This window comes from Solenopsis invicta, chromosome 15 (genome assembly GCF_016802725.1).
Source record: "Solenopsis invicta isolate M01_SB chromosome 15, UNIL_Sinv_3.0, whole genome shotgun sequence".
NCBI lineage: Eukaryota > Metazoa > Arthropoda > Insecta > Hymenoptera > Formicidae > Solenopsis > Solenopsis invicta.
In genome coordinates, this window is record NC_052678.1 from 7,490,261 (window position 1) to 7,502,666 (window position 12,406).

Genomic DNA, 12,406 nt, shown 5'->3' on the forward strand with positions numbered 1-12,406 from the left:
TTGCATTGGTGCGTACCGCGCGGGCAATCGACCGCGACAACGAGGTGCATTATACTCCAACTCCGGCGCGGTTCTGGCGCACTTTCTTTCTCTCTCCACCCCTTTCTCCCTTATCGCGTGGCTCGAAGGCACGCGGTGGCACCCTACGTATTATGCGATAAGAGCGCGGCGTCGCGTTGCCGCATCGTATTATCGCTGTATCGCCCCACCGGCTGATCCTCCGCGCCACTCGATTGGCGCTTGCTCACGAGCCGCGAGAAAAACAACAAGCGCAGCGGGTACCAGGCGTATCGGAGTGTACGGAATGCGTCATTCCGAGGAGTACGTCGGACGAACCGGTGTGTCACGTACCGCAGATCGAGTGTTCCCGCGAGGATTTCTCAGAGCCGAGCGGTCTCGCTGAATCACATCCTCTTCCTCCTCCCCTCGGATCGAGCGAATTAAATCGCCTCACGCGCACGCAATACGTACGCGAGATTACACATTTTGGCTGAAGAAAGCCGTGTGCTCGAGAAAGTTCCACGTCTACGTTTACCTGAAGAATACCTATAAGGACACGCGAGAGAAAGAGAGAGTCCTTTTTCACATCCCGATTTCCTTATTCTTGACCACGAGCTCGTCTCTTCTTCCCACTGAGGGAACGATCGTTTTTATCTTATCCGGTTTCCGCACGTCCCGTGACACGTATACAGTAATTAGCGCTTCTCATTAGAGGTGCGGTGCCACATCATCGCGGAAATCGCCAAATTTTTTCTCTCTCTTTGTCTCTCTTCACGGAGCAGAGCGGAGGAGCCAGTCGTTTACACACGGTTATCTTCACGGAACGCCCGCCGACGACATTTCGACATGGGTATCGAAAACAAGGTACTTATCGTGTGGTATTTTTTGTTTCTTATCTCTTTACACGAAACGAGAATTTTTTTTAATTGTGTCGCACGGCACAGAGGCAAGCGTCTAAATGCGGACATGTTCGTCGAGCTCATCTAATCGCTTCCCGGAAATAAAGCACGTTCCTCGTGACCTTGCCTCCTCCTGTTCCGCTTCGCAGTTTCTTTTTTTTTTCTGACATTGAAGAACACCCGTTTGCACGTCATGCGTCAGGATTAACGCTTTCCCATCCTTCCACGTACTTGTATGCACGCTTTTAATCCGCTTCATTTCTTCAAAGCTAAAAAAAAAAGTGTTTAAATATACATGCTTAAAAATAACTTATTCGCTTTTATCTGCTTTTTTGTCTTTTGTTCCTTTAGTGTGTCCATTTCTAATATACATTAACTTCAATCTCGGCTTAATTTATTCTTTTTTTTTCTAATTTTTAAAACTAGAAAAAGATTGAATTGACGTCAGACTTGAAAATGACGTAAAACTAAGAAAAGATTAAATTTAATCTCGTTCTAGTGCATGTAATAAAAAGTTAAAAAAAAAAAAATCTTTTTCTAATCTTTTTCTAAATAAAATTAGAAAAAATTTTGAAAGTGATTAAACTTAATACCTCTTTTTAACTCTATTTAGAAAAAGATTAAATTGATGAAAAATGTCGATTTAATCATTCGCGTTAGAATTAGAAAAAATTAAAAAAAAGAGATTAAATTTAATATCTCCAATATTTTCTGATTCTAATTAAAAGAAAGATTAGATTAAATTGGCGTAAGACATCAATTCAATTATTGCTATTGTATATGTATAATTATATAAGAGAGTATGCTAAACGTATCTAGAAATGAGCGTAAATACATACATATATTAAAGTATACAAGTCTAATCGTATAGATATAAAAAAAATTGAAACGTCACGTATGCATTACGTATCTTATGACGTTTTATTATTAGCAATTTTTCCCACACTTTCTGCCACACATTATAAATATTATTTTTCTCTTTTATGTACATTAAGAAACACTGTGAAATTAGTTGGGTTTTGGCCATTTTTCATATTTATATACCTTCCTTTAATATCTCTGATCTTTCTCAAATTCTAACCAGAAAAAGATTAAATTGACGCAAAACGTCAATTCAGTCGTTCACGTTCATTTTTTTCTAATTCTCGAAATTAAAAATTCAATTTAATTCCTTTCTACTTTTAAGAAAAGAAATAAAGTATAATCTAAACTGAGATTGAAATTAATTTGTATCGGTGGAAGTTGACGTAAGACGCAACGCTTTTCCACTTCACTTCTCAATCCACTTGATTTCCTCGAAGCTAAAAAAAAAATGCGTGTTCATTCGATGCTGTTTTCCGCCCCTTTGAGACGTCACGCTTTCCCGCCTCATTTTTTAATCCGCTTGATTTCCCTCGGAGCTAAAAAAAATAAAACGCGCTCATTCGTTGGAACCGATGCTGTTTTCAGACCCTTTAAGACGCCGCACGCTTTTACGCGCCTTATTTTATTATTCCACTCGATTTCCCCGAAGTTAAAAAAAAAAAAAATGCGTGTGCTATTCGTTGCAATAAAAATCAATGCTACTTTTCGATCGTCGCTTGGTCGCTACAGCGCTTTCTCTGTCCTCTTTCCTCCTCTGCGCCTCGTTTCTCGACGACGTCGAAGTATCTAATTTCATATAGGCACACAAGAATATACAGAGGGATTCACAAACGTTGCCAATTTTCGTTCCGTTTCTCTGCCTTTTCGCAGATTCTACCTTTCAGGGAAACGCGGATTCTGGCGAAGCTGAATATAATAACGTATACATTTGTTTGCCACGTGGTTTTACGGATCAGGGTTTAGACGAACGGTTTTTACACTTTTCACAGAATATTGTCGCTTATCAATTTTCTCTTATCTGTCGTACGATAGTCACAGTGTCCCTCTGAATCTGTCGTAACCGATCTTCGGAATGTGTAGTGCTTCTAGCATCGCGACACATACACATGCATACACACACGCGCGAGATAGACATCGAAGGTCATAAAAACAAAATCCGAGACCTTACGTCCATTCATAGACGTTGCAAATATTCCAAGGGAAAAACTAAACTGCGCATAAAGTGCAGATTATTTATCTCGGTGGAGGCGGATTAATATGCGCAGTATTACTATACATATATGTTATCACATTAAATACAGTGCACAGCACCAAAGTTGCATGTTGACGTGTACGATAAAATGTACTTTAATCCTGTCCTGAAACCGAAACTTGCAATTACGTAAATAGTCGGAAATGCACAAGTTTCGTTCAATAAATTCGTAAAATAGATGCTTCTAGGAACGAAAAATAGTAACGCAAAACTTGTTTTGATACTCTATTTTAATTGGATTTTTTTGGTAAGTGAAAGACATTGGAGAAGACAGTAGAATTAAATTTAATTAAATTGTTGAAATCACCGAGACTCTTAAAAAAATATATATAAACACTGAAAATGTTAAAAAAGTGCCAGATATATTTTTCGTCTTAATAGTGTTTTTACACAAAAATTTGTTAATATTTCTTGCTGTAATAATTCTTCTATCCTATCTATTCTGAGATAATTCTTCATCAATTTGAAACATAAAAAATTTAAATTAAAAAATATAGATAAAAGACTCTCACTGCGTTGATAATAAAATGCCGAGTGCGGAACACCCAGTATAACGTCAGGTGTTGTGTCTACAGAAGGAAAGAAAAAAAAAAAAAATTGCGAAATATCGCATGATCGCACGAGGCTATAACATGGCATGGCATAGCATAATGAAGCAGAAAAGCGGAGATATCGCGGCTCGTTTTAACCCTTTACGTCATGTGATCTGGAAGTTACGTGCTCCTGAGTCTATGCTTCTTATCGATTTAATCAACGTTAATCAATTATCAATTGCGTAATTTTTTTTGTCCCAAAAGGAATTCGGTTATGAATAATTAATTGCACTTTCTCAGCTCTCCAACGTATCAGATTACGTACTGGAGATTGGGGATTGCGAATTGACGATCAGATATCATGTACACTTTTAATCATTTCGTTCCAATTCATCGAATTCTAATCTCCAATTCACTATACTCAATTCATATAATTGCAGAGAAGAAATAAAAAATACATACACTGAGAAAAAGTTATTTGATTTAAAAATAAATATTTTAGTAACATTTTACTATACATATTTAAATTATTAAATAAATTGGTAGAGTTTGGTAGTAACTGGTTAAAAAGTTAATAACTTTTAACTTAACTTAGTTAATTTTAAATGATTTAATTTTTAATTTTTTTTCCACTGAAAGAAAAACAATTATAAAAGAAAAATACATTCTCACATAAAAAACAATATTTCTTTGTAATTTTATTTTATTTTATTTTATTTTTTTATTTTTTTGAGTAATCTAACTTTAAAAGCTTACGAATTTTTAATTTAATGTGAATAATGCTGTTCAAAATTAACCTTTAATTTAACTTAATATAATTTTAATATAACTTTTATCTAGTTAGTTTTTATTCCTGTGATTAATTTTTACGTAACTATATTTTATGATTAACTTTAATTTGAACTTAATTTAGTTAAAATATTTACTTGCGTGTGATGTAATAAGATAATTTGATTATATTTGAACGGTACTAATAACATTTGAATCAAATAATCTTTCTCGTCAGAATACTTTATACTAAGAAAATGATACTAAAAAAATTTGTTACATGTATGTAAATTTATTTTATTGAAATAAATCTTTATTTAAATACGGCGAAATAAAATATTATTCCTAGGAAATAAACTAATGAATGAGACAAATGAGTCATATTTCATTGAAAGAGAGATTATATTTCACAGGAATGTATATTTTGTCATCACAATTCATCAATTTTTTGTAATCAATAAATTATCGAAGAAAACGTCACAAGTTACATTAGTTGCTATTATTATGACTTTTCTCAGTGTATTATTTTTTTCCTTCAATGATAATGTGAGAAATACTTAATTTTCTCCCATGGTAAGCGAAACATTGTTACGAAAAATGCTTGTCACGTTCAGGTGGTCAAGGAAAAATGCGGTCAAGGAGTGCTCGCGATATTGTATAAATAGAAATTGTCATTAGCACACACCATTTATTTCATCAGGGGAATTCTTGTACGGATGATGAAGAAACAATCAAGTCTGATGATTCAAAGCGTTTTTGTAAAGTCATGTAAACAAGAAGTTCCAATCCACTTGTCTAACAGAAACGTCAACATATTTTACATTGAATGACAAAAAAAAATTTTTGGATGTCCTTATCTGAAGGGCTTTTAATAAAGACTCCTATCATTTAATTACTTCGTAATTTCGACTAATTATTATAGGAAAAGTGAACTTGATTCCGCTTGCAATTAATGTTGTAAGATATAAAGGCATAGCAACAACAAGGTGGTGCGCAGGGTAGAGAGCAATTATTTTCGTCACCCTTTTTTACATCTAAATATAGGAGTCCCTAGGATTCCGCATCCACGTCATCACGCTCATGGTGAAGGGTTGAAAAAGGATTCAGAGTTCGCGTTTATCCCAAGAGACGCAATCGTTTTTCTTGACAAATTTCTCGGTCTTCACCTTCTTCGTCTGTACTAGCGCGAGAGAGTGTTAGTTTTGAATTCTCAAACCCCACCAGGAAGCGGCCATGAAGCACACCCGCAAGGATGCGGAAGGTTGCGGCCCGTGAAATGCAGCATTGAGCTCCACTGATGTGACGTCGTGACGCATGCGTTGGTATACGCTTTTCCTGTCAACAGCATATGATCTCGATTGCGTATGCACGATCGCGTCTTTTGGCATGATATTCGCACGTTATTTGTCCCATTTATAAACTTAATCACGAGTTCGATCTCCCGAGATCATGCCTCGCTGAACAAACAAACTGGCAGAACAATCTTGGGTGCCGTGTCTTACACGTCTCTAGCAAAGTATCCCTTTGGTTACCCTTGTCACGTTTCCCCATCGTCAAGTAATTGTCTAGATGAATTATCAGTAGCCGGTGAGAGAAAATTGTGCTCTAGCTCTTTAAGAGACAAGCGACGTGATTTCCTTTGTGCACCGAGCGTGCCGGAGTCATCAGCAATTAACTGTGATATCTTCTTTTCTTTTGTGCTGCAGATGTCGGAGAAGAATCCCGAGATGAGGGAAACTGCCGCAAGAATCTGTCGAGATTACTTGCACGGCGTGTGGAAACATATTACATCGGAAAACATTATTCTCAAGCGCATCAGGTTTGTGAGATCTTTTTGTATGCGGAATACATATGAGACAGAATGTGTTATACACGATATCTAGTTGCATTCTGTTACACAATGTGTCTGTAACATATGTAACAGAATACAATGAGTCTAATCTGCAATGTGCTCTTTGCTTCCTGTTTCTTGCCTTTTGCCTATTGCCCTCTTGTCACTTCGGGCACTATTTTATCTGAATTGAAGAGATAAAAGTTGACAAGTTCTGAGACAAGACACAAGATACGGTTGTCGATAAATCATGAAAAGAGACAAAAGCAAGAAACATGAAGTAAAGAGCAGAGATCAGCCTTTAAAGAAGATGGCAAAGCAACAGTCAATAAAACATAATGATTTTCAGTGGTGGTCTGAGCAATTGGCTGTACAATGTGCAACTTCCCGAAGGAACAGTTCCTGTCAGGGGAGAACCTCGTCAAGTTTTGCTACGTCTTTACGGGCAGGTGCACGGAGAAAGAGCCTTAGAGGGACTTATCACAGAATCCGTAATTTTCACCTTGTTATCCGAGAGGAAACTTGGTCCTAAGCTACATGGAGTGTTTCCTGGTGGCCGTATAGAGGAATACATACCGGCCCGACCTTTGCTCACGAAAGAACTGGCGGATTCGACCTTGAGTTTACTTATCGCGGAAAAGATGGGGCAAATACATACGATGCAAATACCAATTAGCAAAGAGCCCACGTGGATATGGGACACGATGAATAACTGGCTCAACACGGCGACGGACATTCTCGAGAGCGTCGAAGACATTGACAGTCAGCAATTGGAGAATGTCAGTACGATAAAATGTATAAATTTGGAGCATGAAATCAATTGGCTCAGGTAAGTACAGGCAGGAGTACTTGGAGTTTATAAAGAAGACATTGTACGTGCCCAAGATTTAGACTTTCTAATCCCTGTTTTCAGGTCATTTGTAATGCAGCAAAAGCATCCGGTTACATTTTGCCACAATGACATGCAAGAAGGAAATATACTCCTACTCCAGAACTCGCGAATGCCCAAGTTAGTACTAATTGACTTCGAATATTGTTCCTACAACTATCGAGGATTTGATATCGCCAATCATTTCGCCGAATGGCAATACGACTACACAGCGCCAGAATATCCTTTCTTTCACGAACGTCCGGCCGCTGGTCCCACGAAGGAGCAAAAGGTAAGCACGAATTGAGAAAGAGGCTTGGAAAACGAAGTAATCCTGGTAAGATATCTGTTCAATATGCTTCATCCAGTGTTATCATATCATTATTCTCTCGTAATCGGTTTAAATGATAATGTAAAATATTCATAAATAAGAGATAAGTATCTATATAATGGAGATATCATAAAATCGATACGGGAAATTGTAATAAGCAAAGGAGAAATTTGATGAACTTCGATAGCAATTGATACTGACAATTTGATTTTTTGCATAATTAGGTAAGAACATTTTTTTAAGTTATTTTTTACGATTGCGGATATTTAATCAATATTCACATTTAATTTGGAGATATAAATTTGATAATAGCGTACGCATTTCGTGCAATCATCGTGAAAATGTAATATACAAATTGTGTATCGATCGAGATTTTTTTATTACGATATTGCGCGTTGAAGCAGCTCTTAACTGCTATCGTATTATTCGGTACTATAGCAGGGCACAGTAGGTAGGGTGTCGGCTTGGCGTGTGCTGCGTGTGTATATATTAGTTTCACAGGACTGCAATCCGTCAAGGCAAGGCTGAGATGCCTGCAAACAGAGAAAAAATTGGCCGGCAATGTGAAAACTGTCTGTGCTGTGATGGATCCCGACTTACGTGGGTGCTCTACATTTGTGGAACGAGGGTGCCACCGGTACCACCACCATTGGAAGCACCAATCCACTCATCTACGATTCTAGAGTACCTGTACACTCTCCTCACTAGTCAATTCATAGCCTGCATATCCTTTCGAGAACGTTATCTTTTCGGGATAGCTGTGCTATTAAAAGTGCATTATCTTCCACTTGGAGCACTTTAATTGACGCGATTCCGTATGCATAATTAATATGTGCTGAATTCATACCTGAGTTTGCAAACGGTTTTTCAAACGGTTCAGGCTACTGACGATAATTTGTCATGAAATATTAATAGGAATCTTTAAATAAATAGGAAATACTTATCTTCTGATAAACAATAATGAATAGGCGTGAATAATTCATATCATATTTTTGTTTTACATTGGTATCGATCTAGAAAACATACATCTTTTGATATATATTTTATATTGTTGTGTAATGCATCCTAAATTATTCCTTTTGTATTTTTCAAATGCCTGATATTTATATCTCATTTGTTAATAATTCAAGCTCTGTGTATGTCTAATTTGTTCACATATTACAATGTTCTCAATGTGTTGTAAAAGCTGTTTTGGACAAAAAATTAGTTTATTGTACAGTTTCATATTTCATTGATCTCTTTAATATATGAATCTAAGAGATTATTTGATGAGAATCTATTAAAAGATTACATATACAATAAAATTATTAAATTAAAAAAAAGATACATATAAAAGTGTAGGGTAACTCTCTATGCCTTCTCTTTAATATAATTTTTACAAAGTGGTTTTTCTTTCGACAGCTCAACTTCATAAGAGCCTACTTAAGAACATTGGGGAAAGAAGGATCTTTGGAGGAGGAACGTATCATGATGGAAGTGAAGATATTTTCGCTAGCTAGTCACTTATTCTGGGGTCTTTGGAGCGTCGTGAACGCGAAACTGTCACAGATTCCATTTGGTTATTGGGTATGCATTTAGTCTTGATTCTTGTATTCGTTTTCGCTTTACGTTGGATTTTTTTCAAGTACATGGACATTGTTATATGTTTCAGGATTACGCTGCTTCTAGATTGAAGAATTACATGTATCTCAAAGAAAAATTTCTTGTTCCCGGGCCAGCCTCGGATGGCAGTCTGAAGAGAAAATCTATGGGTATAGACTGAAAGAACAAAATTGAAAGAAAAGATGCATTTGCAAATTTATACAACACTTCGCTCCAGGTTGTTGATCCATCAATTCTGACTGATGGCGTTAACAAGGAAGCTCTGATGAGCGGCGAATGATTCTTAACGGAGCACGCCAAACCATTGTTTCCATACATCGAGAAATAATGTAGCCCGTTGTCTTCTAACTGCATAAGTTGCATTGTTTGTATACAATGTAAGCAGCAGATCGAGAGTGAATGGAAAGTCAATCATGTGATATAGAATAAGCGTGTACTTAAACGTACGGATCTTCGCGTTTAGGACTTTTTAACGTTCATTCAATTAATTTCTAAAATTAAGAAAAGCAGAGTACTTTAAAATGTACTTAATTTTTTTATTCGAGAGACTTAAATGAGATATTAGTAATTTTATTCTTTTTTAATGATGAAGGACTGAAATTGAAAAACGCTGAGTGTAATAGAATTATGTACTCAAATTGTGAAAAAGAGTAATTTCTGAAGACATTGTATATTTATACAATCTTTTTAGCTTTTATAAATTTATTTATAAGATTATCTCAAATTGTTGCCAACCATTTTGAGTCCAATTCACGTGTTTGGTTGTGTTTACTTGTTATATGTAATATGTATTTATAAATTGGTTGTAAATAGGACTAGCAATATTTGCTATAGTATGTTATTTTTACTTGAACTTATATAATTCATATATTGTATTTAAGTATAAGTACTTAATGTTATACGCAAAAAAAGGACAGCATTTAACATTCACCACTGATATCTATCTGCACCGATCACTAGAAAAATGTATTTTCACGAATTTCCAAATAAAACATTTACTTCTTGTTTCTCTTTTGTATATTTTCTTATAACATGTTATAAAAAATTCTAATACCAACCTTTTTCTTCATTCAAAAGAAAAAAATATGTGGAGGCTTCTGTCCATAAATGCACATGTGAGAAATAATTGTTCTCATTTATTGACATATTAAAAAATTGAATTTAGCGAATATGCGAGAATCAACATTCTGTTGACACAACGAGCAAGTTGAAAAGGGCCTATATTCTCAGAGAGTGAGGATTTCAGAGGCCCTTGACTCCAAGAGTTTCTCCATCGAGCTTACGTCCTTGCACCATCCATCGAGGCGTTGCACCATTCCGGCGATTTGACTGCGATCTAGAACGCGCGGTTGTACCCACGTCATATTGACGGTACCGGCCACTTGATCTATAGCACCTCGCACGAGACCCTGAGCAAGAGCTTTCATCACTAGCAATTCCACTTCGCCAAGAGGTAGACGCGTCTCCTGAGAGATCTCAGCAAACGTTAGTTGTCTAGAATGGAAAATATCGTATGTTTATCATCTATTCGATTTTTGAAAATTTAAAACATACTTAGAACTGAATTACAAAGTGGGAAACACATGGCTCCGCGTGAAAATGATTGATTCATATTTTTGGGATACTAAGTTCAAATCTCATATATTGGTTTGTAAAAAAATTTTATTGAGTTATAATTTTATTATTAAGTCAGAGTTGAAAGTTAGAAATATGACACGAATTATATCCCACAAAAATATATTTAAAAAAATGATTATATACACACCGATTGTTGGCTTGCCGCTTAAAGGTCATTTCCATAAGACACAGCAATGAAATCTTCTGCCTCAATTTTAATTCCTGTGCTGCTAGATCAGCCACTTTGCTCCATTGTGGCTTTAGTCTTTCCAACGCGACGATATCACCGGCGTTGAAGGCTTGCAACAAATCGACGAGCCAATTGTTTGGTGTTCCTTTTAATGACTCCAGGACCGGATGTGCTAGTAATTCTCCAAGATTATAAACGCCTTCGCCCAAAAGCGCCGCAAGCCCAAGAAAGAAGGCATGTTGTTCTTGCTCTTGTCTGCTCAAACTGCTCAATTCGATGCAACCTAGATATCTTGATGATTAAAAAGAAAAAGAAATTGTAATCAAACAATTTATAGACTTTGCAATCTTCTCTCTCTATATATATACATATAATATTACATTGTAAAGATACCTTAATGCTGTACGATAATATTCTGCGTGTTTGCCCTGCAATCTATATAACCGGCTGGCAAGAAGATAAAACCGTCCATGGACAGTGGTAACACCATCAGCATTATCAAGCATAGCTTCTACTTCCTCTATGATCTTCTTTGCTTGCTCCTGGTTGTTCAGTTTATCCAATAAAATCTGCCCCTTGAGAACCTTACATAGGGCGATAGCTTCATTGTTGCTTTGGACTTTTGTCTCTGTTTTCTCCAAGAATTTAATTGCCTCTTGCTTATCTTGGAACTGCTGTATAACATGTGCCAATATCTCCACAAGCGACAATGGATTTATTCTATGGAAAAACACGCAAATTTTAATAACAAACAAGATTAACAAAGAGTAACACATAAATATGATTAATTTATATACAAACAAAAATCTCATGCCATATAAGGTCTTATAATTGTATAAATTTGAAAGAAGACTTAATCAACACCGCTTACTTGTTCTCAAAGGTTGACAGAAAGTTGACGTAGAGCTGTACGAGATTATCTCCCTGCTGGAGCACCGGATTTTTCACAAAAGTTTCCAGTTTCAACGTCAGCTGATGCCAAAGCCTGCAAGTCACCGAGGGGGAGGTTTATTATTACCTTATCATTTTGTGGAATCCTGCTGTACGTAATATTATATTGTCGTATTACCGTTTGCTGTACAGTTCCTCGAGCTGTGCCCACTCCGTGGCCAGCTCCTTGTCGGCAGCATTTTGCTTTTGGCTGAGAAAAGTGTTAACATCCTTCACTGCCACGGTCGCCGCCATGCTTGGTGATAACGAGAATGAACACGAGAGATGTCACTCGGTTCTTTTCAGCCGGTATGTATGTACAGTCGCTTGCATTAGAGTTACGACACTTTTTTCCGATGGTTTTTGGAATGTAGATTTGCTCATTGAGCGGCAAACGTAATTGGTTCTTACCTGTGGATCCAACCAATTACGTTCGCCGCTCAATGAGCAAGTCTACATTCTAAAAACTATCGAAGAAAAAGCGTCACAACTCTGATGCAGGCGACTATACATACAATTCAAACAGCGCACAATGTTTATAATAAATATTTATGGATATTTATTACCTTTGACTATATAACTAACACAAAGAAAAAAAATCATAAAATCTTTATTTAAAATATTAAAATAAAAACAACATATTTTATAAATATTTTTATATATATTTTTCTACATATTTTTATAATAAATCTTTATGATCTGTTTGATCTAAAATCACAAA

The 12,406-nt window shown here is 36.2% G+C and overlaps 2 protein-coding genes across 3 annotated transcripts; one reads left to right on the forward strand and one right to left on the reverse strand.

Annotated features, from left to right (window-relative positions):
* Positions 1 to 311: 311 nt before the first annotated feature.
* Positions 312 to 9,955, forward strand: LOC105198394 (choline/ethanolamine kinase). 2 transcript variants are annotated; one of them, XM_011165087.3, is made up of 6 exons: positions 312 to 864; positions 6,023 to 6,135; positions 6,497 to 6,976; positions 7,061 to 7,307; positions 8,748 to 8,912; positions 8,998 to 9,955. In XM_011165087.3, the coding sequence occupies exons 1-6, from the start codon at positions 847 to 849 to the stop codon at positions 9,106 to 9,108; spliced, it is 1,134 nt and encodes a 377-aa protein (XP_011163389.1). In that variant the 5' UTR covers positions 312 to 846; the 3' UTR covers positions 9,109 to 9,955. The 2 variants fall into 2 exon arrangements, with proteins under 2 accessions (XP_011163389.1, XP_011163390.1); XM_011165088.3 differs by lacking the exon at positions 312 to 864 and adding an exon at positions 5,626 to 5,903 and having other exon boundaries at positions 8,998 to 9,348.
* Positions 9,956 to 10,064: 109 nt separating this feature from the next.
* LOC105198393 (26S proteasome non-ATPase regulatory subunit 13) lies at positions 10,065 to 11,982 on the reverse strand. The gene is made up of 5 exons (XM_011165086.3): positions 11,825 to 11,982; positions 11,627 to 11,740; positions 11,149 to 11,475; positions 10,714 to 11,046; positions 10,065 to 10,442 (listed from the first exon to the last, which is right to left on the reverse strand). The coding sequence occupies exons 1-5, from the start codon at positions 11,938 to 11,940 to the stop codon at positions 10,175 to 10,177; spliced, it is 1,158 nt and encodes a 385-aa protein (XP_011163388.1). The 5' UTR covers positions 11,941 to 11,982; the 3' UTR covers positions 10,065 to 10,174.
* Between the last annotated feature and the right edge of the window lie 424 nt (positions 11,983 to 12,406).